This window comes from Citrus sinensis, chromosome 9 (genome assembly GCF_022201045.2).
Source record: "Citrus sinensis cultivar Valencia sweet orange chromosome 9, DVS_A1.0, whole genome shotgun sequence".
Taxonomy (NCBI): Eukaryota; Viridiplantae; Streptophyta; class Magnoliopsida; order Sapindales; family Rutaceae; genus Citrus; species Citrus sinensis.
The window spans coordinates 341371-362637 of NC_068564.1; the positions used below are offsets into that span (position 1 = coordinate 341371).

The 21267-nt window shown below is 38.1% G+C and overlaps 5 protein-coding genes across 8 annotated transcripts; 3 read left to right on the top strand and 2 right to left on the bottom strand.

The window, feature by feature from the left end:
- The first annotated feature begins 2454 nt into the window (after positions 1-2454).
- On the top strand, positions 2455-3035 carry LOC112496330 (SKP1-like protein 1A). The gene has a single exon (XM_025093698.2). It carries the CDS (start codon positions 2511-2513, stop codon positions 3033-3035), a length of 525 nt encoding a protein of 174 aa, XP_024949466.1. The 5' UTR covers positions 2455-2510.
- Positions 3036-5632: 2597 nt separating this feature from the next.
- On the top strand, positions 5633-6488 carry LOC102627825 (SKP1-like protein 14). Its single transcript, XM_006493693.4, has one exon. The coding sequence runs from the start codon at positions 5779-5781 to the stop codon at positions 6307-6309; it is 531 nt and encodes a 176-aa protein (XP_006493756.1). The 5' UTR covers positions 5633-5778; the 3' UTR covers positions 6310-6488.
- Positions 6489-6816: 328 nt separating this feature from the next.
- Positions 6817-10970, bottom strand: LOC102628121 (nuclear transcription factor Y subunit C-2). 3 transcript variants are annotated; one of them, XM_025093683.2, is made up of 3 exons: positions 10725-10970; positions 8546-9325; positions 6817-7965 (listed from the first exon to the last, which is right to left on the bottom strand). In XM_025093683.2, exon 3 carries the CDS (start codon positions 7913-7915, stop codon positions 7103-7105), a length of 813 nt encoding a protein of 270 aa, XP_024949451.1. In that variant the 5' UTR covers positions 7916-7965; positions 8546-9325; positions 10725-10970; the 3' UTR covers positions 6817-7102. The 3 variants fall into 3 exon arrangements, with proteins under 3 accessions (XP_024949451.1, XP_006493758.1, XP_006493757.1); XM_006493695.2 differs by lacking the exon at positions 8546-9325 and having other exon boundaries at positions 10729-10967; XM_006493694.2 differs by lacking the exon at positions 8546-9325 and having other exon boundaries at positions 10725-10964.
- A 909-nt stretch (positions 10971-11879) lies between these two features.
- LOC102628811 (DEAD-box ATP-dependent RNA helicase 42-like) lies at positions 11880-16680 on the bottom strand. 2 transcript variants are annotated; one of them, XR_372513.4, is made up of 3 exons: positions 16513-16680; positions 12231-16281; positions 11880-12095 (listed from the first exon to the last, which is right to left on the bottom strand). XR_372513.4 is itself a non-coding variant. In XM_006493697.4 (3 exons), exon 2 carries the CDS (start codon positions 16248-16250, stop codon positions 12918-12920), a length of 3333 nt encoding a protein of 1110 aa, XP_006493760.1. In that variant the 5' UTR covers positions 16251-16281; positions 16513-16680; the 3' UTR covers positions 11880-12095; positions 12916-12917. The 2 variants fall into 2 exon arrangements, 1 of the variants encoding a protein (XP_006493760.1); XM_006493697.4 differs by having other exon boundaries at positions 12916-16281.
- A 2096-nt stretch (positions 16681-18776) lies between these two features.
- On the top strand, positions 18777-20787 carry LOC102614325 (GRAS family protein RAD1-like). The gene has a single exon (XM_006493735.3). It carries the CDS (start codon positions 19008-19010, stop codon positions 20628-20630), a length of 1623 nt encoding a protein of 540 aa, XP_006493798.1. The 5' UTR covers positions 18777-19007; the 3' UTR covers positions 20631-20787.
- Positions 20788-21267: the final 480 nt, after the last annotated feature.

The window sequence follows — 21267 nt, forward strand, 5'->3', positions numbered from 1 at the left end:
AACAACTGGAGTTCACCGCTAACTCAACTCCCGCGAGAAGAAGTTGGAAGCTTTTGACGATCGTTTTCTGAAAGAGGAGAGCAATGAGAAGATAATCAAGCTGTTTCACGCAGCGAATTATCTTCGTGCAAAGAATCCGTATGATTCGGTAACAAACGCTTGTGGCTGAAAGAATCAAGAACAGGAGCGTTGAATCCACGAGAGAGAAAGCTTCTTGAGAACGAGAATGATTAAACGCCCCGAAGAGGAGCAGGCTGTTTGCTTGGGGGTTTGTCTAACATCAGTTTGTATATTAAAACTTCAGTTTGTGCAAGTGACCAACTAATGTGTTAACAATGCAACAATTGATGGATTCTCAATCACTTATATACATTTTACATTCGATCCGTCTTCATGACGAGTTAATTAATTTAAAACTATGCATTTTTTTGACGGCATGCAAATATACAGAGATGTGATAGAAAACATAAAATAAAATTAAAATTAGTGATAGTGTTAACTTAATTAGATCAAATCAAGAAACATGTACTTAGCATTTAGAACTGGCTGAAGAAGATTTCAAGTAACATAACGTGTTCCCATAATGAGTGAAAGCACAACTGTGTCTACTCTATAATAAACTTTGATAAGTGGTTTTAAGTACTTTTTAGTTTGGAAATTATTATTATCATTTTTATTTTGAATATTACACACACGCGCGCGCATAATATAAAACAAGAAATAGGTATATAACACATAGAATAGAAATCAAGAGAAGCAATCGACAGCAAACTGTCATACATATTAAAATTGTGATTTTAAAACGTGACTAAATTCTCTTTCGTCCAGAAGACCCACTGAAAAGCAAACTGCCTGGGCACTCATCCTTCATCTTCATCTTCTACCCACAATCTTCAAATAAACAGCTTCAGGACATAAAACATTTTTCTTTTGTTTTCTTCAATAACCATTTCATGGTACTGCTCCAATGATGGCAGTCTTTGTATAGGATTTCGGAGAAATCATTTGGATGGTATTACTTTTGGCGAGGCATTAACCTTACCTTATAGTTTATGACCTGTTAGTGAGATTGCATTATTTCCGTTGACTCTCAAATCGACCTTGTTTATGCATTGTGCTTCTCAGGTTTTTAGATTCATAAGGTGTAAGAATCGATAGAGTAACAAAGTGTGGCACATGGAAGTCACAAAAGGATAATGGAATCCACTGATCGTCGTCGTCGTCATCCTCATCCAGTGGTACCAGTCATAATAATGAGGTGCTTATAGGTTCTAGAAAGAACTTTAGCTTTATTCCAAAGAAATGCTGCTGTGATGATCATCGTGAACATGATGAAGCCGGAAGTACAACATGGGCGATGCATGAATACCGGCTGGGTGGCAACGTACTGAAACAGTATTACAAGATGAAAATTAAAGCCGAATGCGATTACGTTATTTGCCGGATCAAAAAGAAAGTGAAGAATGAAGAAGAGAATAGGAATGATAGTAATGCGGGGCCAATGGTACCTACAGATAATCATGTGAGTAGAAACATGAGTGAAGTTGAGCTATCGGACAGCTACTGGAGTTTTGCTGAAAATCTTCCGAATCTTTTCTCATTATCTGAAGATGCAATAAATGCAGATTATGATTATTTTGATCCCAATCTCTGCATTTGTTTAGAGGATTTGGAGGACGATGATGATAAGCGGGTTGTTAATGGAATGCAAGAACAGTATGCGAGTGCTAATATTGCTATTGCGCCGGTGGTATCTGCTGCTAGAAATGAACAGGATCAGTCAGGTCATCACAAAAGGTTTAAAGCTGCTGCTGATGAAGAAGTGTCATTAGCAAGAGCTAAAGAAATTAATGGTCTGGACTACAAGACGGAAGAAACAGGATACTTGGAGGATTTGGTTAGATCGTGCGCTTACTATTGCGGTGATCGGAGAGCTGCTGCTTCTTAAGCTTAATCTTCTCTCATGATCTGATCTTTTATGATTTTTTTAAAATCTTCTGTCATGTGTCTTTTAGTGATAGTGCATAAGTAAGTTTCAATTTCTTTTATTTTTTTTATTTATTAACGACCAATCAATCTGATTCGACGATTATATATTTTAATTAATGCATCTATGCATTAATTTCACACTTTTAACAAGGAAATTAATCAGATTTCCACCAAAAATTTTGCATCATAATATGTTTAATTACCTAATTTCAAAAGATTTATGATTTACAACGTTACTCATCAAATGTCGTAACTAAAGGATGAACCCTAATCTGAGATAAAGTCCTTAAAGGAAGAAAAACGGACAACTATCCTTATAAGAAAAGGAGTTCAAATCAAACCAGGAGTTGAACTAAAAAGAATTAGCACAATATACATATATATACGTCCCCTTCCTATTACTCCTTCTGCATCAAATCATTCACAGCTTCTAATATAAGTTCCAAGTTTCGAAATCCTAGCAGCTTCCCGATAAAACCCTGGCCCTAGTTATTTCCGTTTTCTGTCTGTCGCAACTAACAATGGCATCATCATCATCGTCGAGCAGCAGCAGCAGCAGCGAGAAGAAAATAGCCCTAAAAAGCTCAGACGGGGAAGCGTTGAATGTGGAAAAGAATGTTGCCTTGGAGTTTGAGCCGGTGAAGGGGTTCCTGGAAGACAATTCGGAGGGGGCTGATGATGAAGCGATCGTCGTGCCGCTGCCGGACGTCTCTGCTGCTGTTCTCAGCGAATTGATACCTTACGTTAAGCAACGCCTTGAGTTGAGCGCTAAACCCGTGCAAAAAAAGCTTATTAAAGCCTTTGACGATCAGTTTACCAGACACCTGAGTGATGACAAGTTAGGGGAATTGATGCTTGCTGCGAATTATCTGGGTGTCAATTATTTGCTTGATGTGCTGTGTGACGTAACCGCTGATAGAATCAAGAACAAGAGCGTTAAGTACGTGAGAGAGTTTTTGGGCATTCAGAATGATTTCACTCCAGAAGAAGAGGCCGAGCTTCGCGCACAGTGTCCGTGGGCGTTTGAAGGCGTTGATCAAGATTGATTACTATTTTTTATATATATTAAATGTATAATTGCTAGCTTTATTTTCAAAAATTCTGATTTTGATTTTTGTTTTGTTCAATTTGTAGTTTTAACTTCAAATAATGGGTTATTGAGAATCAATCTTAGCAATTTTTTGTTTGTTTAATCATAATATGATATATAGATGCATCCATCCGGCCGGTTTAACTCAAAAAGTTCAAGAAACCAATGCCCTACGTTGAATAGGCACAGAATGGATGGACTCAAATGTGACAATGTCGGAAGAATAGAACTTAAGAACCAAAATATCAGATTTTTCATTTCTCTCTCAACTCAAAAATTTCAGAAACAGTCCATCTATTATTATGAGCATTCACAATTTAGAAGAATGATTTCTCAATCTGCAATCTTAGTTCAAAAAGCCATGTTAATTAGGGCGTACGTCCATTGGAAGATCATCACCAAGAGTGGGCCGAATCCGCTTAATTAAGTTTGTGGGGTAGTCGTTAGAGATGGTGAAGTTGCCTCCACTGAAGCCACTCGTCTCGGATTCGTTGCCATTGCCAAAGTTTGTGAGTTAATTGGGTGGAGATTACCTAAGAAATTAATTTTACGGTGAATGAACTTGTGAGTTAGTGTTTGCGGTTTGCCAAAATTTGCATGTGTAACAAAAGTACGTGTGTAGCCACTTGTGGAGACCAACTGATAAAACATCAGCTAAAAAGTTTTCCATGAACGACTTTATGGTTTCTCTAAGAAATTGTATGAGTTTCGAGGAGATGAAGGAAATCAATGTTAATTGGCGTTGTTGAGGAGAAAGAGAGTTCTCTGTTAACGGAGACGATCGATACTCTTGTTGGCGCCGTACGTTCAAGGGACGACGGAGTGGAGTGTAGATGCTAATTATGTTAGATACCCGGGAAGGAGGAGATCATTCCAGGCTTGAATCTTATTGACTGTAATTGAGGAGAGTATATAATTAGAGTTTTTTCGGTTAATGATAAGGAGATTAAAGAGAAGACTTTTTAGATGGTGAATATATATTTAATAATTACTAATGGGTGTTTAGGATTTTATTTAGATGCCCTTTATCGTAGTGTTTTTTTTTTCCCCCCTTTTTTCAGCTTCTTATGTTTCGAATCCATTACGAGTCTTTTCATTTTAGCACTTTATTTTTTGGAGCCTACTGTCAACATTTGAATACAACTTTGTAACATACAGGAAAGGAAAATATCGATAAATTAATAGCATTGGGACGGTAAAATATCTATTACTTGAGCTAATATTAATATGGTGATAAATTAATAAATTTTTATTTTATGAAAAAAAATTCTTTCTTCTTGAAAAATATGATCACATTTATATTATATATTTACCTTGATTTAGTACATATTATGTTTTATATGAATAGTAGTTAGTTGCTTATGGTAACAGTTAAATCATTGTAGAGTTTTTATCTTTTTTGTATTAAAGACGACATACAGAGTCCGTCTCGCACTTGTTAAAAAATGACAATACAAACAAAAATTTCGCATTACAAAAAGAGTTAAAGATCCAATTTCAAATCAATTTTATCAAATTATTAATTTCTCATGTTGGCCTTAGTCGGGACACGGCAAAAGTTAATATTTAATTGAAGTTATCAATTTATCAATATTCCATTGTATATACAATATGTAGACATTGGATTTTTTTTTTAATTTTAACTTTGTCATCAAAACTAAAATTACAAAAAGTACTAATTATTTCAAAAATTACCCTAAATTAATGGATATGCTGAAGTAAAAATTAAGTGGCGATGAGATTGAGACAGAAAATTATGCTCAACGTAAAATCCTTTTTTTGGGGGGCCAAGTTCCCAACCACATCCAAACCCAAAAAATCATTTTAATTCAAACTTTTTACGTTGTCGTTACAATTAGAGTTAATTTACAAAAGTGTTTCATTTATTTATTTTTTTTTTAGAACTAAAAAAAAAAATTGAGTGTTTAGGACGTAAATACCAGTAAATATTTCAGTGGCTCTGTAATTAATAGACAATCGAGACAAATGACGCACAACTGACATGTCAAGTGCCATATTCATGAGCGATTGACAAGTCATCCATATATTAATCGACTGTGATTGGAATAGTTGTTGGTTTAAGGATATGTTGGAATCGCTCTAAGGTAAATCATCTCTTCATAATCATACGATCAAAATTATAATGAATTTTTTACTATTTATCACTTTGCACGCGTAATTATGATTTGTATTTTATCTTAGAGTAGCTTCAAAGTAGCCATGGCCTTTAATTAATTGTTTCATGTCTTCTTTTTTCTAATAAAATAAGAAAAATGGCAAGATGGTTTTGTTTGTGCATTGACCTTCATTTTGAGCAATTTCCACAAACTTTCACCAAATCAAATATTTTTAATTACAAACTAAATTTAGCACATTGAACTTGGTAAAAGTCAAGGAGAGAGTAGTGCACTTGACATAGTGAATGAATTTAAGGCCATTAATTTCCTTTCATTTCGTCCTGATCTTCTTCTTTAACCACAAAATAATAATATTTCCCCAAAAGTGAAAAAAAAAGTAAAATTGGAAAACAAAAATCACCCCAATTGGCAATTACCATCTAGGCCCCTACTATTATATATAAGTATGGAATTCCCCACCAACAGTCAGTCCAGCACGCATCACAATCACTTTTGTGCTTTTTTGTCAATTAACTGTAATTTAATCAAACACCTTCCAAGCAAAGCGAAGGCAAGAGCAATATGGCAGAAGAATCGTCGTCCTCTTGCTCCGCTCAGGCAACGAAGAAAATATCGCTGAAGACGGCGGACGGGCATCTATTCGAGGTGGAGGAGCCGGTGGCGATGGAGTTCGAGATCGTGAAGTCTTTCTTCGACGAGAACGACGACGCATCGGAGGACACGGTGGTGCCGCTGCCGAACGTGTCGGCGGCGCCGCTGTCGTACATAATCGAATTCTGTAGGGCCCATGTGGAGTTTCGCAAGAAGAGGTCGCCGAAGCAGGAGGTGAAGACGTTCAACGAGGAGTTTGGGAAGAGCAAGAGCAACGACGAGTTGAAGGAGATGATTCTGGTGGCGAATTATTTGAATATCAAGGACATGTTGGACTATTTGACGGAGACTGTGGCCAACAGGATCAAGAACAAGAGCGTCGAGTACGTCAGGAAGTTTTTTGGGATTGAAAACGATTTCACGCCCGAGGAGGAGGAAGCGGCCAGGAAGGAGTATGAGTGGGCTTTTGAGGGCGTTGATCCAGATGATGATGATGTTTAATTGCTTAACAGCTTAAGCTCTTTTTCCTTTTCATTCTAATCCGCCCAACCAACCATTATTTAATTGAAGCGGTTTTCTTTTATGTTTTACAGTAATTACCGAAAGCTGAATTTGATCATCATCTGTGAGGTGATCGCTTCTTTCAATTTATATTAATTTAGTGCTTTTTAAAGCTAGAATGCATGCTGTTCTCTTCTTTGGTCATTTCGAATGTTAGCTCTGCTCAAGTGTGATGGCCAGCTTTGTTCCAAACGCCTCATGCCTCAATGTGCTTTCATTATACCACCCACTTGATGGCGCCGCGCCGCCCTTAATCTGCGCACTAGTGACGAGAGCTACCATTTGAATCTGATTTTGTGTGTGGTATGAAAAACTCGTGATAAAAAACAATATAATAATGTAACACAAAAGGCAGAGCACGCCGAATGAGTACACCACCATTGACATTGAACTCAAAAGTTCTCCGGTAGTTTCTTTTCCAAAGTTCAAATAAGCAAGCCATTATCCTTTCTTCTGTCAGAGAAAAAGCCCACCCTGTGAGAGAGACACTTCATTTAAAAGAAGAGCAGATAATACAAAAGTTTTAGTTTAAAAGAAGAGCAGATAATATGATCCACCTGAGTGCTAACCCTATCACAACAGAATGGAATTGACTTAATCCACAAACTGTCTTTGAGTGTCTGATAATAACTACTACCAAACTAAAACTACAGCTACCACTTAATTAGTATAGATAAACACACACTACTCGGATCAGATCCATTGTTAATGTTCAAAAGCTTCGATAAGTCATTCAAGGGTCATTTTGCTGTTGTTGAGGTTGCTGCTGCTGTTGTGCTTGACTCTGACTCTGAGGCCATGGCATAAAAGCCACAGGAGGTCGAGGCTGCTGGCCAGAATAAAGTGCTGCTTGATCGACTGGCTTTCCCATGATCATCCCTGTATGCCCCACGGGGTGCTGTGGCGGGACATAGTATAAGGGCATATCACCAGGTGAACCTACCACTGGAAGAGCGCCCTTGGTGACCCCAAGTCCCTCCTCTTTCAACTCATCTCTAGGAATAATATCCACCAAGAAATCAAAAACATCAGTCCTTGAAATGGCAGCCGCTATATCATTCTTTTGCAGTGTTCTCCTTTTATTCTCTTCTGTGTGGATCCAAGACCGCAGAGTTAGTTCCAAAATAAACATCTCACAAGCCTTGGCAAATATGACAGGGGCCTCTGCTGAAATCATTCTCACATCTTCATCAGCTTTCATAATTTTCTTGATCCTAGCAAGTGGGAGGCTGTGATTCTTGAAGTCGGCCGTTTGCTCAATTTCTTGCATTTGATTGGACCAGAACATCTGAAGCTGCTGCTGTTGTTGCTGCTGCTGTTGGTGGTGAAAGTGCTGGGCTTGTTGGTAGGCAAGCTGGTGCGGAGAACTGGCGAAAGTAGATGGAGGCTGGGTTGGGGAGGGGACGGCCACAGCAGGAGTACCAGAAGCCACCAAAGGAGCCGTATGGTAGGGAGGATATGACATCTGACCAGCACCAGCTACAACCCCCATCACAGGCTGCTGCTGTTGCTGTTGTTGTTGTTGTGTTTGATCTGATTGATCCATGCCCAATTTTTTAAAACTTTTCCTCTTCAAGCTATATTCTCATCACAATACTGCAAAAGATCAATGCAACAAGATGCATGCTGAGTCTCAATTTAACGTTGCAGACAAAATACAGTGTCAATATGAGGCAAAACATCACCCTAACACAAGTACACTCATAAAGAACAATCGTGCCTCACGTTGCTTTAGAAGGAAAATCCAAATTAGCATTGTACGAGCTAGCAATATCAAAAAGTTTTTCAAATTTGTTCGTTTACTATTTGGACAAGAAAAATGATGTTTTCAGTATGCCTGACCAAACAAACTTATTTCAGTGTAAGTTTCAAGTTATGTTCAAATCAAGCCAACACCATATACATGCTGAATCAATTTAACAAGCTTAGTAAGGAAAATTTTCACTAATATTAAAGCACCAAATCAATTAAGCATATAGGTAAAATCATCCAGCTTCATTGCATTTCCTTTTATGTTGGGAAACATATATTCTCAAAGTTCACTTGCAAACTTATCAACAAATTCATGAAGGAACTCATTTTAAACAATTGCAGTCTTTCAGACATATTGCATCCAGAAGAATAACAATAGTTTGTCAAATTAATTGTAAAACCTCAGAGGACCCTAGATTATTACCTCTTTGCGGATATGCAAGACTCTGGCCAAAAGAAGTTGTCAACTTGGATTTCTTAGGCCCTATAATTTTTAACAAATGTAAAGAGCAACTAACTTCTTTATGGTCAAACATGAATGAAAGTAGTAGCTCCACCATGAACAAAAGTGAAGGAGACGACACACTCTAACTAATACCAGGCCAGTCTCACAAGCACCAGCCACAAACTTTTGACTGACCCCAAACCCACCATTCTTTCATAAGACGGTATTAACATGGAGCTCTTATGTAGGTACAAGGACTAACCACCCAATTTGTAATGCACTGTGTTCTTTTTTTTTCATCTTAGAAAAGTAGTGAAAAAAATTTAAAGACTGGATCTTAATGAGAAACTCCTCAATTAGAATGTATGGTATTCTCAGACTTTTCCTAGAACTTTTTTATGAGTCAGTCCTTGTGCAGCTGATCCATTCTTTCAACACAATAACTCATTTGGGTAACTTCTTCCATCCATCCATTATCATGAACCATCCCTTTATTAACAAGTATTAACTCTCCCAGCAAATTACATTTTTGTAAGGCTGGATAGACTAACATATTTTTTCCTCAGATGAATCCTAATGTCTAATTCCAAACCTACACCATAAGTTATCACTAAAGCATAGAGAAGATGATTGGCAACTCCCCATATCAATCACTTTTGTTTCTCCTATTTCTTGGTGGATTAATTTACACTCAGTTTTAGTTATACATATATCTTTCAAGATAAAAAGGTTTTCCAAGAGCTATTTACATGTAGCTCCCTGTCCAAAAAAAGTGCCAAAAAAAAAAAAAAAAAAAATTCGTGAGGAATCATGTCATCACATAAAACCAACAATACTACTATAAGCCAAATGAACCATGTAATGGAGCATCAAGGACAAGTCTCACAATCCACAGGCACAAAAAATTCAGAATCTACGACAAAAGAAATTATATTACATAGAGGAATTTAAAGAAAATTATTGGTGAAAATCCAAGATAGACCAATTCCAACCATGCTCTTTAATTCCACAAAGTTGGATAAACAGAGTTCAGGTCAAGAAGCCCCCCGTTCTTCATCTCTACCAAAGAATTAATAACCACCATTCTAGTGCAACATAGAACTGAATAACAAATTCAGATACCGAGCCAATTGCAGAAGTTTCATATCAGAATGACAAGTACTAAACAAATTACTAGTCAAGTGCCAAAAGGTAGCTCAAAAGAAAACATAAATGATAGAAAGCACGATAGAAGGAAGATTGTAATTAGTAGTTTTCTTCCCTTTTTTAGCTTTTTATTTTTTGAGGTGGTTTTTTTTGGGGGGGGGGGGGTGTTAAAACCACCGCTAAGGAAAGGAAGCTAAAGAATATTTTAATTATATTTCCTTTTCCTTTCCAACAGTTTGTCGGAAAACCACCTAAGGATATTGCTGATGCAAAGTACCCTTCTAAGGATTTATCTAGAATTGCTCTATCCCGCTAATACCAAAGTCAACCAAATAAAAACATATGAAGCACCATAAAAACACCAATTGTCACAAATCAAATGGTTTACAACAAAATTGGCTCCAAACAATGGAATAATTCCAGCTCTAAACTGGGAAAAGTTGCTCATGCAAAACTCATGTACAGAGCATATTTGCTTAAATATACATGCACATAAACACAACAATCACAGGTAACATAGAAAATAAATATAGGCACTAACCCCAATTCTAGCAAAAATAACCCATTAAAAGCTTTTTTTTCTCTCTCTCTGTTTTGGGTGGGGGGGTTGCGTAGTTATTCACTTTCCCAAACTTACTGAGCAAAATCAAGAACGATCAACCACCAAAACCAAACGTTTGAAGCTAAATGAAATTAAACAAAGCAGTGCAAAGCATCAAGGCACAAATCTTGCACAAATGAGACACTGATTTAGCCGAAACAAAAGCTCTAATAGCATACTTCGTAGCAGAAAATGGACATTTTTCAACTACTTAACCTCAAAAATAGCTAATCATAGACCACAAGCTAACATAAAACACAATAAATGAAAACAACAGTTCATTACAATCCATATTTTGCCTTTCTTTCGTTCATCAGACCAACCAAAGAGAGTACACAAACAACATAAAAATGATAAAGAAATGGCAAAAATGAAAATAACCCATTAATCAAAACGAGAAGATAAAATTACCCACTGATTGCTCGAGCTGAATCTTCAAGAAGAGCTTATTGAGTTAGCAGAAACCCTAAGAGAGAGAAAGTAGAGTGAAGGTTAAACTTAAAAAGGGAGGGAGGGACGGAGAGAGCCCTTTGAATGTTTATTTTCAAGTCTTGGAAAACTTTCGGACACCGAGGAGACTTCTGCGGGTATCTGTGCGATGACACGTGTCGTCCAGTAAGGGTTCTGACTCATAATGGGATGTTCACGATATCCACGTGGATGAAAGCTGCTGGACGTTGGGCCAGAGAAAGGCACTCGCGCAAACGACTGTGACGTCTGAGGGAAAAGCCTGCGAATGTTGGTGGGGGTATTTTGGGTATTAAATCAAAACAATGATGGCGTTCTGGGAAATTGGTTGGAGTGGTGTTTTCTGCTGATGATAGCACGTGGAAATCAGCGGTTGTCTTCTGTAGGGTCACGTGAAACGCCAGTGCACGCACGTGACCAAAATTTATTTTCGTGAGGTGAGTATTGAGTTCCCTCTCTGTCCCTCTTAGCATCGGTGACATAATTTTGTGGGTCCGTACTGCACTTCTCAATCTTTATTTTTTTTTGTACATTTCTAAAATATCGCATCACATATCACAAACAATTTATAGTTATAATAACAAATATTTTGTTATGAAATATTTGTAACAATTGTAATATGTAAGACAGATTATTTCGCCTTTCTCCTTACATTTACAACACAACTTAATTTTCTTTGTTATTGTCTTGTATGTTTTTTAAGATTAGATAAGCCAATCTAATTTGACAGGTTCACTAAAATTATATAATGTTAATGGCTTAAAATGTTCCTTTCAACTCGCTTAAAATTTCTCTCCCAAGGTGAGAGGGATTCGAGATAGAAGCAACCAACTAGATGATGGATTTATATTTGACGCCTAGCCCCTAAATTTTTGCTGAAGTTTCAATCCCCACTTCACAAATCCAACTTAATTCCTAATCAAAGATCAATGGGGAGTGTAGTCTGAATTTCATTAGACGCAGGATAGTTTGTGCAATTGGTCAATTCTGCATCTTCAAATATCACTTAAAAGTCTATTTCAGGTAGTTGGCTATTGGTAATGATCATTTTCAGATCAAAATAAAAATTCAGCATCATGAGATTTAAGTAGACCACTATTGAAAATGAAATCATTTTTCACTGATCAACAAAAGTATAACATCTCAAAAACTAAAGACTGGTTATCATAAAGATGCAAAACTAATGGGTGGGAAACCTTGACATCCCCTCATCAGTAAGCATTCTGTTCAAGTTTTATACTCATGGAGGCCCGGGCCATACACAAGTTCTACCTACGGCCAAAAAGACAGCTTCTGGATTTGTTCACACTAGGCCTACAAAACCACAAAACAAACGTTATCAGATACCTGAACTAATAAAACTAGAAAAACTGAATCCCAATAGTGCAAAAGAATTCTATAACCATCCATAAGAGTAATAGGAAGGAACATAAAGCAAAAGCATCGCACCAGATCGCCGCCATCTCTTTGACAGCCACGATAGCTAAGATAATGGGCAGAGACAATATTGAACATGTGAGCATGGGCTTAAATCCCTCGCGCCGTGGGAAAAGAATATAACAATAAGAGAGAAGGAAAAAAAATTAAAAAGGGGCAAACAATTGGTGGAAATTGAAAACAAACTTAATAAACACATTAAAAGCCAAATAAAGAGGCCATCACAGATTACAGTGAAGGGAATTCAAAAAGAAAAAAAATACAAAGAATCTGCTTTTGGTTCATAAGTTTTAATATCACGATCAGAAATACGCATACAGCAATATCAGCAACTTCTAGGTGGCAAATAGAAGAGAGGCATTTCTTTTCCGTTTCCACTAGAAAACCGATCCATCTTAAACCTACCACACTATACATGCACAAAGCTTCCATATATGTAAACCATAGATTCCTTTAAAACTGAAGAGCGCTAAAAATAACATAGCATCATCATCCACACATCACAAATTAAAGCTCACCAGAAAATGTGAAAGACATTTCCAAACCAAACAACCATCTGAAGTAGAAACTTTAAAAGTGAAGTAGAAACTTTGAAAGTTTAACAGGGCAAATCATAAACCAGATGAATATTGTATTCAAGTCCAATTTAGATAAATAATGCTTTGCTTCTACTGTGAACTAAAAGTTCAGTCCTTACACTTATACAACCGAGTATCTGCCCGGTTGAGCTCCACCAGGAAGTGATAGTGCCTGATTTGTGAAGTCTTCCAAAACACGTTTTAACTCAGCTTTAGCTCTCTTGACGGACTGTTCAGTAGGGCCCTCAATGAACAAGTAAAGCTTGCGCTCTCCTGGGCCAGCGATCCGGCTAGGTGGGAAATATTGACCCCTTGTGGTAATAGCAGCTCCAGTCCATTCTGAAATTGGACCCAAAGTTTCCTTGTGCGTAACCTTCCATCGAGCATTCTGTGGAAAATCATTAATCTCCAATTCTGCTTCATAATGTTCGGGCATTGCATCAGCTTGAATCTTTGCCAGATTATGCTGCAAGTTAATGGCAGCTGCTAATGCTGCCGCCCGAGCTGCCCCATCATTTGGTACCACAGGCAGCCCGGTTGCAGAGACAGTTGGTGCTGCTCCAGGAATTGATAGGCCAAGTACACCAGGCAGAGAAATAGGTAGTCCAGCATTTGGAAGCAGTTGAGCGGCAGAAATAGGAGTTGGCATTGAAGCTGACGCCTTGGAGGCAGCAGCAATAGCTGAGATCTTAGCAAGGGCATCTTGCTGTGAGATGTCACCACCTGCCTTCCTGATTCCTTCATCTTCATCATCAGAATCTGACTTGTCTTCCTCAAAGCCATATTCTTTTGCCTGAGCTTTCTTCGCTGCTTTCCTCTTCTCATCTTCCTCTTCATTAAATTTAAAACCACTTCCACCATAACCAGTTCCATGGGCTTGCTCAAGCCCCTGATTCACTTTAGCCATGAAACTATCAGCAAGAGCTTTCAGGTCATCAGGAACAACTTGCTCAGATAGTTCCAATGCCTTTACAAGATCTGGAGAATATTTTGCATCCTCCTCAGAGATAAATGTAATGGCACAGCCTTTTCGACCAGCTCTTCCAGTCCTACCAACGCGATGAACATAATCTTCATAGTGGTTTGGTGCATCAAAGTTGATTACTAGTTCAAGCTCCTTTACATCTAAACCCCTAGCTGCAACACTAGTAGCAATCAACAAATTGCAGACATTGCTCTTGAAATCAGAAATGGTTGACTCACGATCAGTCTGATCCTTCGCCCCATGAAGCGAAAGGCAAGGATAACCATGCTTAAGCAAATCCCTGAACAAAGCATCACATTTTTCCTGACTGTGGACAAATATCAAAATTTTCCCCTTCTCGTACCATTCACCTAGAAGTTCCAAAAGTCTCAAGAACCTGTCACTTTCTGGCCTCACCTCAACCAACTGAGTTATATCTTTGTTTACGACACTTCTCCCACCAACCTGTATCTCGACAGGTTTGTTCAACACCTTACGGGCCAAAATTTCAACCTGACGAGGAAAAGTAGCAGAAAAGAGGACAGTTTGGCGATCTGGCCTAATATTTTGAACAATTCGAGTGATCTGAGGTTCAAAGCCCATGTCAAACATTCGATCTGCTTCATCCATGACCAAATAGGTTACTCTTCTCAAATTTGTAATTTTCCCTCCACTTGTGCAAAGTATATCAATCATTCGACCTGGAGTACAAACAACAATTTCAGTCCCACGTTTTAATTCACTGATTTGTTGGGCAACACCAGAACCACCATAGACAGGCACACATCTGACACCCATTACCTTTGCAAACTTCCTGATATCACTGTGGATCTGCTGAACAAGCTCCCTAGTTGGTGCCATTATCAGCCCAACTGGCCCATCCCCAGCTGCTACAGGCGGTTGGTCCTTGATATGCCTCAACATTGGCAGCACAAATGCAAGGGTTTTCCCTGAGCCAGTTTTTGCAACGCCGATGCAGTCTCGACCACTCATAATAACTGGTAACGCCTGCGCTTGGATAGGCATGGGCTTTTCATAGTTAAGCTTCCTTATTGTCTCCATAATTTTGCTTGTAAGACCAGTTTGATGCCAGGTTTTAATTGGTTTGGGCACATCCTTTCCATGTATCTTCAACTCCAGTTGTTTCCTATATGCAGAGACCTCTTCAGGAGTCATTCTTGCTATCTCCTTTACTTCAATATAAAAGTTCTTCCTGAAAGGCTGATAATCAATCTTTGAGTGGTCAACAATGGATAATTTCTCGGCTTTTGTCTTTTTCACCCTCTTCATGAATTCATCATCGTCTTCATCTTCTAGAGGCTTCTCATCATTCTCCAGGTCCCCATAATCTGAATCAGAATCTTCGCCAGGAATTATTCTCCCAAGTGACTTATTGGAACTTTTCTTTGGCTGTTCACCATTACTCCTCCTATCACCCTTACGATCCATCTTCTTTGACTCCACATTATTACCATCGGTGAACGAAGGTTCCACGGTATTTTGTAGCTTCTCAACTTCAGGTAACACCATAGAGTTCATGAAAGCATCAAGTGGATCAATATCCTCATCCTCAGCAGCCCCAATTTGCAAAGCAGGAGCAGCTGAACCACCGTCAGAGTCTACCAACATTGCATCTCCAACTTGGTTTTCAGAAGGCTTGGGCTCTTCATCTGCATCCATATCTGTCTCAGATTTTCCTGTTTGGGGTACTTCTTCATCATCAGAATCTTCTCGATCAAGGGTCCAGTTCCTCCCAGCCTTGGGCTCCTCAACATTTGCATCTCCACGATTTTCTCTCTCGGATTCCTCCTTCTTCCTTTTCAACTCTTGCCACTCCTGAACTCTCCTTCTCCTCTTTTCCATTTCCTCATCCAGCTTCCGCTGTTCATCCTCTAGTTCTTCTTCTCGGGTTTTCTTCTCTTTCTTGTCAGAATCATCCTCAACCAGTTTTTCCCTTGGGCTCTCGTCATTTTCATCCCTATGCCTGTTTGACCGGCTAAGACTCCGTTCGCGAACTCTCTCCTTATGATCATCATCATGTCTCCTACGACGCTTTCGATCACGGTCCTTGTCTTCATCACTATCATCACTTTCAACTTTGCGGCGTTTCTCCCTATCCCTTGATTTCCTTTCCCTATCTTTTTCCTTGTCTCTATCTCTCTCACGCTCCCTCTTCTCCCTCTCTCTGTCCCGTTCCCTCCTTTCCCGTTCTCTCTCTCTCTCCCGCTCTCTATCTTCACGTTCACGATCCCTCTTCTCCCTCTCTCTTTCTTTTTCTCTTGCCCTTTCCCTCTTCTCCTCTCTCTCCTTCTCCCTATCCCTATCTCTATCTCTCCTCCTGTCTCTGTCTCTATGCTTATCCTTCTCCTTCTCCTTATCATGCTTATCCTCATCAGAATCAGTGCTCTGCTCTCTCTCAGAGCGCCTACTCTTCTCCCTGTGTTTCTCCTTCTCTTTTTCCCTATCACGGTCACGATGGGAATGTGCCATGGCTCTTGTCTCCAAGTTCGAGAATGTAAATCTGAAATTTACCAAAAATAAATAAATAAAATGGATAATTACAACTTAACGAATACGAACAAATAACACACAGAGCAACAGCATAATCAAACAGAAGCAAGTAGTTGTGGTCGCGGTGGCGGTGCATTAAATCAATTTAAGATTCAGGAATCAACAATTCAAATCAAACCCTAAGTGAAGATTTATATATGAAACTAATATTCAGAAATCAAATCCTAATACTAATACTGACCTCCTCCGCCTCCTGCTGCTGCTGCTGCTGCTGCTTGATGATGATTCAGGCGCGGCGACGGACAAGCGCGGCGGTTGCGGAGGTTTTACTTCACCGTACTGAAAAGAATATAGAGTTTTTGAAAAAAAAATTAATTGCCCCCGCCCCACTCAAAATATCCTTTAATTTTTCTACTTTTCCCAATTTCACTTGTACGAGATTACATAATTGCCCCCGTAAAGTCCCCCCATCTCTTAAATCCTACACCGTTCTAATTGGTGATTGGCTGATTGCCCCAGGTAAGCGCAATCCGTGTTGACGTTCCGTACGCATAATTTTTCATTTTTTATGTAATTTTCATGAGTGTGTAATTTTTTTTTTAGTTAGAATATTATAAGTGTTCATATTATTTGATAGCGAAAATGAGTGATTAAACTAATCAAAATTTTATATTCCGTATCTCAAAACACATCCAAATCTCTCCGAGTGTTAATTTTTTTACTGATCGTATCATTTAACTCATGATGGTTGTTTGATTTTAATAATAAGAATACTTTTAATTAATTAAATAATTTTTAAAAATAGTTAATTAAGAAATTAAATAAAAATTATGAAAAAAATTGTCATAAATAATTAAAAATATTCTTATTCCCAATAGAGGTGGCAAAAATACCCGCCCGGTCCGGACCCGGACCATACCCAGGCATTGCGGGCCGGGTAATGTATGAAGTCGGGTCGGTCTTGGGCATCACTTGATAAACCTGGAACCCAGATTTTATTAAAAAATTATAAAATATATATTATTTTAAATATTTTATATTTATTTGACTCATTTATTATACATATATAAAGTTTTAAACACTTAAAGTTTATATTTTCATGTCAAATTTTATTGAAATAAATTTAAAACTTATAAAATTACCAAAAAATAAAAAATATATACACATAAAATATTAAAAAAATATAAAATTCGGATACCCGGATTAAAACCCGATCCGGACCCGGACCGGTTGCATCCAGGCAGGGTCCGATCATGGCAATACCCGGAACCGGCCCGGGATTTTGCCATCTCTAATTCCCAACATCAAACAACCACCAAAGAAAAAATGATAATATCAATTAAAACAATTATGATACCCGGGAGAGTTTAGATGTGTTTTAAAATATAAGTTCCGATTAATTCAGTCAAATAACTTGGAATTTCACTCTTTTTTTAATATTTTAATATTCAACTTTTATATCCTAATTTTATAAGTAAATTTTGGTCAATTTCAATTAATTACAATATTACATCTCAAAAAAAAAAAATAACAATATTGGAATTTTTTTTTTTTTTTTTTTTTTTTTGGGTGGGTAATGGGAAATTTCGTTTTCAACCCATTGTTATGGTCCAAGGCAAAAGATGATAAAAGGAAATAAAGCATATAGGTATGTATGTGTGTAAAATTTTTAAAAGAAGTTTTGCATGCACGTCATGATCTCATCTCATCTCATCATCGCTCATCAGCTCGCCCACCTTAGATGTCTCATTGTTTGTCGGCCGCCACAAGGAGCGACAATCACATGATGAAACATAATTGGCTTAATCACATTCATTGGTTAATCGGCACGAACAACACACTGTATATATATATATATATATATACAGCTACCCATATTAATTAATTTCTTTTAAGGCCGGCCAAAATCCCATATTACAGCATATTTCTTCAACTTTTTCACTGTGTATAAAATTAATTTTAAGAAACGACTATGTATATTTCAAAGCTTTGGTGTCCCTTTCATTCATCTTCACCTATGTCTTTTGATTCTTTTATATTCCCCCCCACCCCCTTTTTTTTTAATTAAACTCTCTTTGTAGTTAACTAATTATGTTAAAGAAACCAAAAAAAAGAAGAGTGACATTTATGTCATGCATTTTTTTTTTCTTTTTTGGGGCACTTGAGTGTCTTATTAATTTTTAGTATTCCATTTCAACCTTGTTGTTACAGATCAGATACCATTAAAAAAAAAAAGCACCATCTTATTGCATTGGTACTAGCTCATAAAAATTATTTTTTAACTTAACCCCACCACAAAACAATTGCACATGAAATATTAATAGCATGTCACATACACTATATTTTTCGGTTTAATAATTAGCTTGATCGTGCAGATACAATCACCTTCACAACTACCCCTTTCTAAATTTTTATTTTTTTTTAAAAAGGGGAAAAATATCGTTGTAAAATTCATGCAATTTATAATAAGTACAAGGTGTGTTTTGGGGAAAATGGATTTGATTAATTTATATGGTTTTTAGTGGACTATAATATTATACAAATTTGGGGGTTTTTCCCTCCCTTTTGTCCTAAGTAATTGCATATTCTTTTTAAATACCATAATAAAAGAAACTAAAACCATCTAAAAGAAAAGAAAAAAAAAAGAATTAATATATTAATTCTTATTCCAAAAGCCAGCTCCAAGCCATTCCCATTGTCTCCATCCTTATACCTCAACTCCTCCAAGCATTTTCAATGGAAACCATGAATGGTTGGCTTCGCTTACCCATGCACGAGAGCTTCAATCATGACCTTGCCATTAGAAGATTTTGTCCTGCAAGAGTCGAGCAAGAGCAAAGAGAGTGGGAGGAGACGATGAATGAACTTGAATTGCTTTCTCCTTATCACGAGGATGCGATCACTAGCACTTCTCAAGATTTGGCTGCTTCTGAGGTTGATGAGTTTGTTGATAGCTTCATTAACATGGATCATGAAGATAAAGATGATGATCGTGAGATTAACAAGTCACCCGCCTCGGCCGACCATGAGGCTGAGACGTTTTCAATGGTGAATGATGGTTATGGAGATCAAGTTTCAATGATGATAGAAGGAAATGATCATCACTTGGAGACGATGAGTATTGATTTCTCAGGCGAAGATCATGATCATCACTTTACGGTGGTTCCTGAAATGGTGCCTAGTGTTGAGGAGGTGAGCCATGGTGTGGACCAAGGCCTGCATTTGGTGCACTTGTTGCTAGCTTGTGCTGAGGCTGTGGGCTGTAGAGACACAAAACTTGCAGTCTCAATGCTAAGCCAAATTTGGGCTTCAGCTACTCCATGGGGTGACTCGTTACAAAGAGTTTCATATTGTTTTGCTTTGGGATTGAAGTCGAGGCTTTCACTTCTTCAAAACATCAATGCAAATGGCACATTCACAGGTGGGGCTATGGATGTGCCATTGATCACAAGAGAAGAGAAAATGGAAGCTTTTCAACTTGTCTATCAAACAACTCCTTACATCTCTTTTGGTTTCATGGCTGCAAATGAAGCTATACGCCAAGCAGCACAGGGGAAAGATTCTCTGCACATCATTGATCTAGGAATGGAACGCACCCTTCAATGGCCTTCTTTGATAAGAAGCCTAGCTTCAAGGCCAGAGGGTCCTCCAAGAATCCGGATCACATGTTTAATCAGTAATCAAAATCTCTCAGAGCTCAAAGCAAGTATGAAACCGGTTCTGCACGACGCTACCTCATTAGGCATCAATTTAGAGTTCTCCATGATATCAGAGCCAGTCACGCCGTCGCTTTTAACTAGAGAGAACCTAGACCTGAGAGAAGGGGAAGCACTGTTTGTCAATAGCATTATGCATTTGCACAAGTACGTTAAAGAAAGCAGAGGCTCCCTCAAGGCTATCCTTCAAGCAATCAAGAGACTGAATCCAACATTGCTGACAGTAGTGGAGCAAGATGCTAACCACAATGGTCCCTTCTTTCTTGGGAGATTCCTTGAATCTCTCCATTACTACTCTGCCATTTTCGACTCCCTTGAAGCTAGCTTGCCGCGGAACAGTCCTCTGAGGATGAACATAGAGAGACTTCACTTTGCAGAGGAAATACGCAACATTGTCGCTTATGAGGGCTCGGATAGGATTGAAAGGCATGAGAGGGCGCATCAATGGAGGAGGCAATTAGGCAGAGCTGGGTTTCAATTGGTGGGATTGAAGAGCCTAAGTCAGGCCAGGATGATGCTATCTGTTTATGGCTGTGACGGCTACACTTTGGCTTGTGAAAAAGGCTGCCTTTTGCTTGGATGGAAAGGCAGGCCGATAATGCTCGCGTCTGCTTGGCAAGTAAACAATGCTTCATCCTCTTAATGGTTTTTGGATCAAAACGGATTCTGAGTCATTGATACAATTTCATTTTTTAGGGTCCATAATCCTGAAATACCCAAATGGTATTAGAGATTTCATTTTCCTGTAGTACACAAATGGTATTACAGAATTTACTTTTGAAAGAGATTTTCTTCCTTGATATCCAAAATTGTTTTTCTTCAATTTGCAACTTGATCTTGCGGTACCCAGTACCCACATTACTCGTTTGCAAACTCTTGGCCTTTTCTCTTTTCTTCCAATTTTTTTTAAAATTATATCACAATTTATTGAATCAGAATAAAGATCCACACAATTTTGGAAAGGGAATTGGGTTGCTTTTGGGCCTGAAAAAAAAAATCATAAATTAATGACGAAATCTATATCCCATATTTTGTAGATTTGAACACAGTAGAAGAAATAAGTCCACATGCAAGGACACGATTAACGAACAATGCCTCTGGCCTCGTTGCCCTCTTGGCCTTACTTCAGTTAATAGTCACTTTCTAGATTGATTAATTTGTACAAATTTGGACCAGCGTAAAAAAATTTAGAGCAAATTGTTTCCAGTTGGCCTTGTCCCCACGGGCAAAAGAATCATTAATTATTTGCAACCCAGGCTCAAATCAGGCTGTATTTAGCC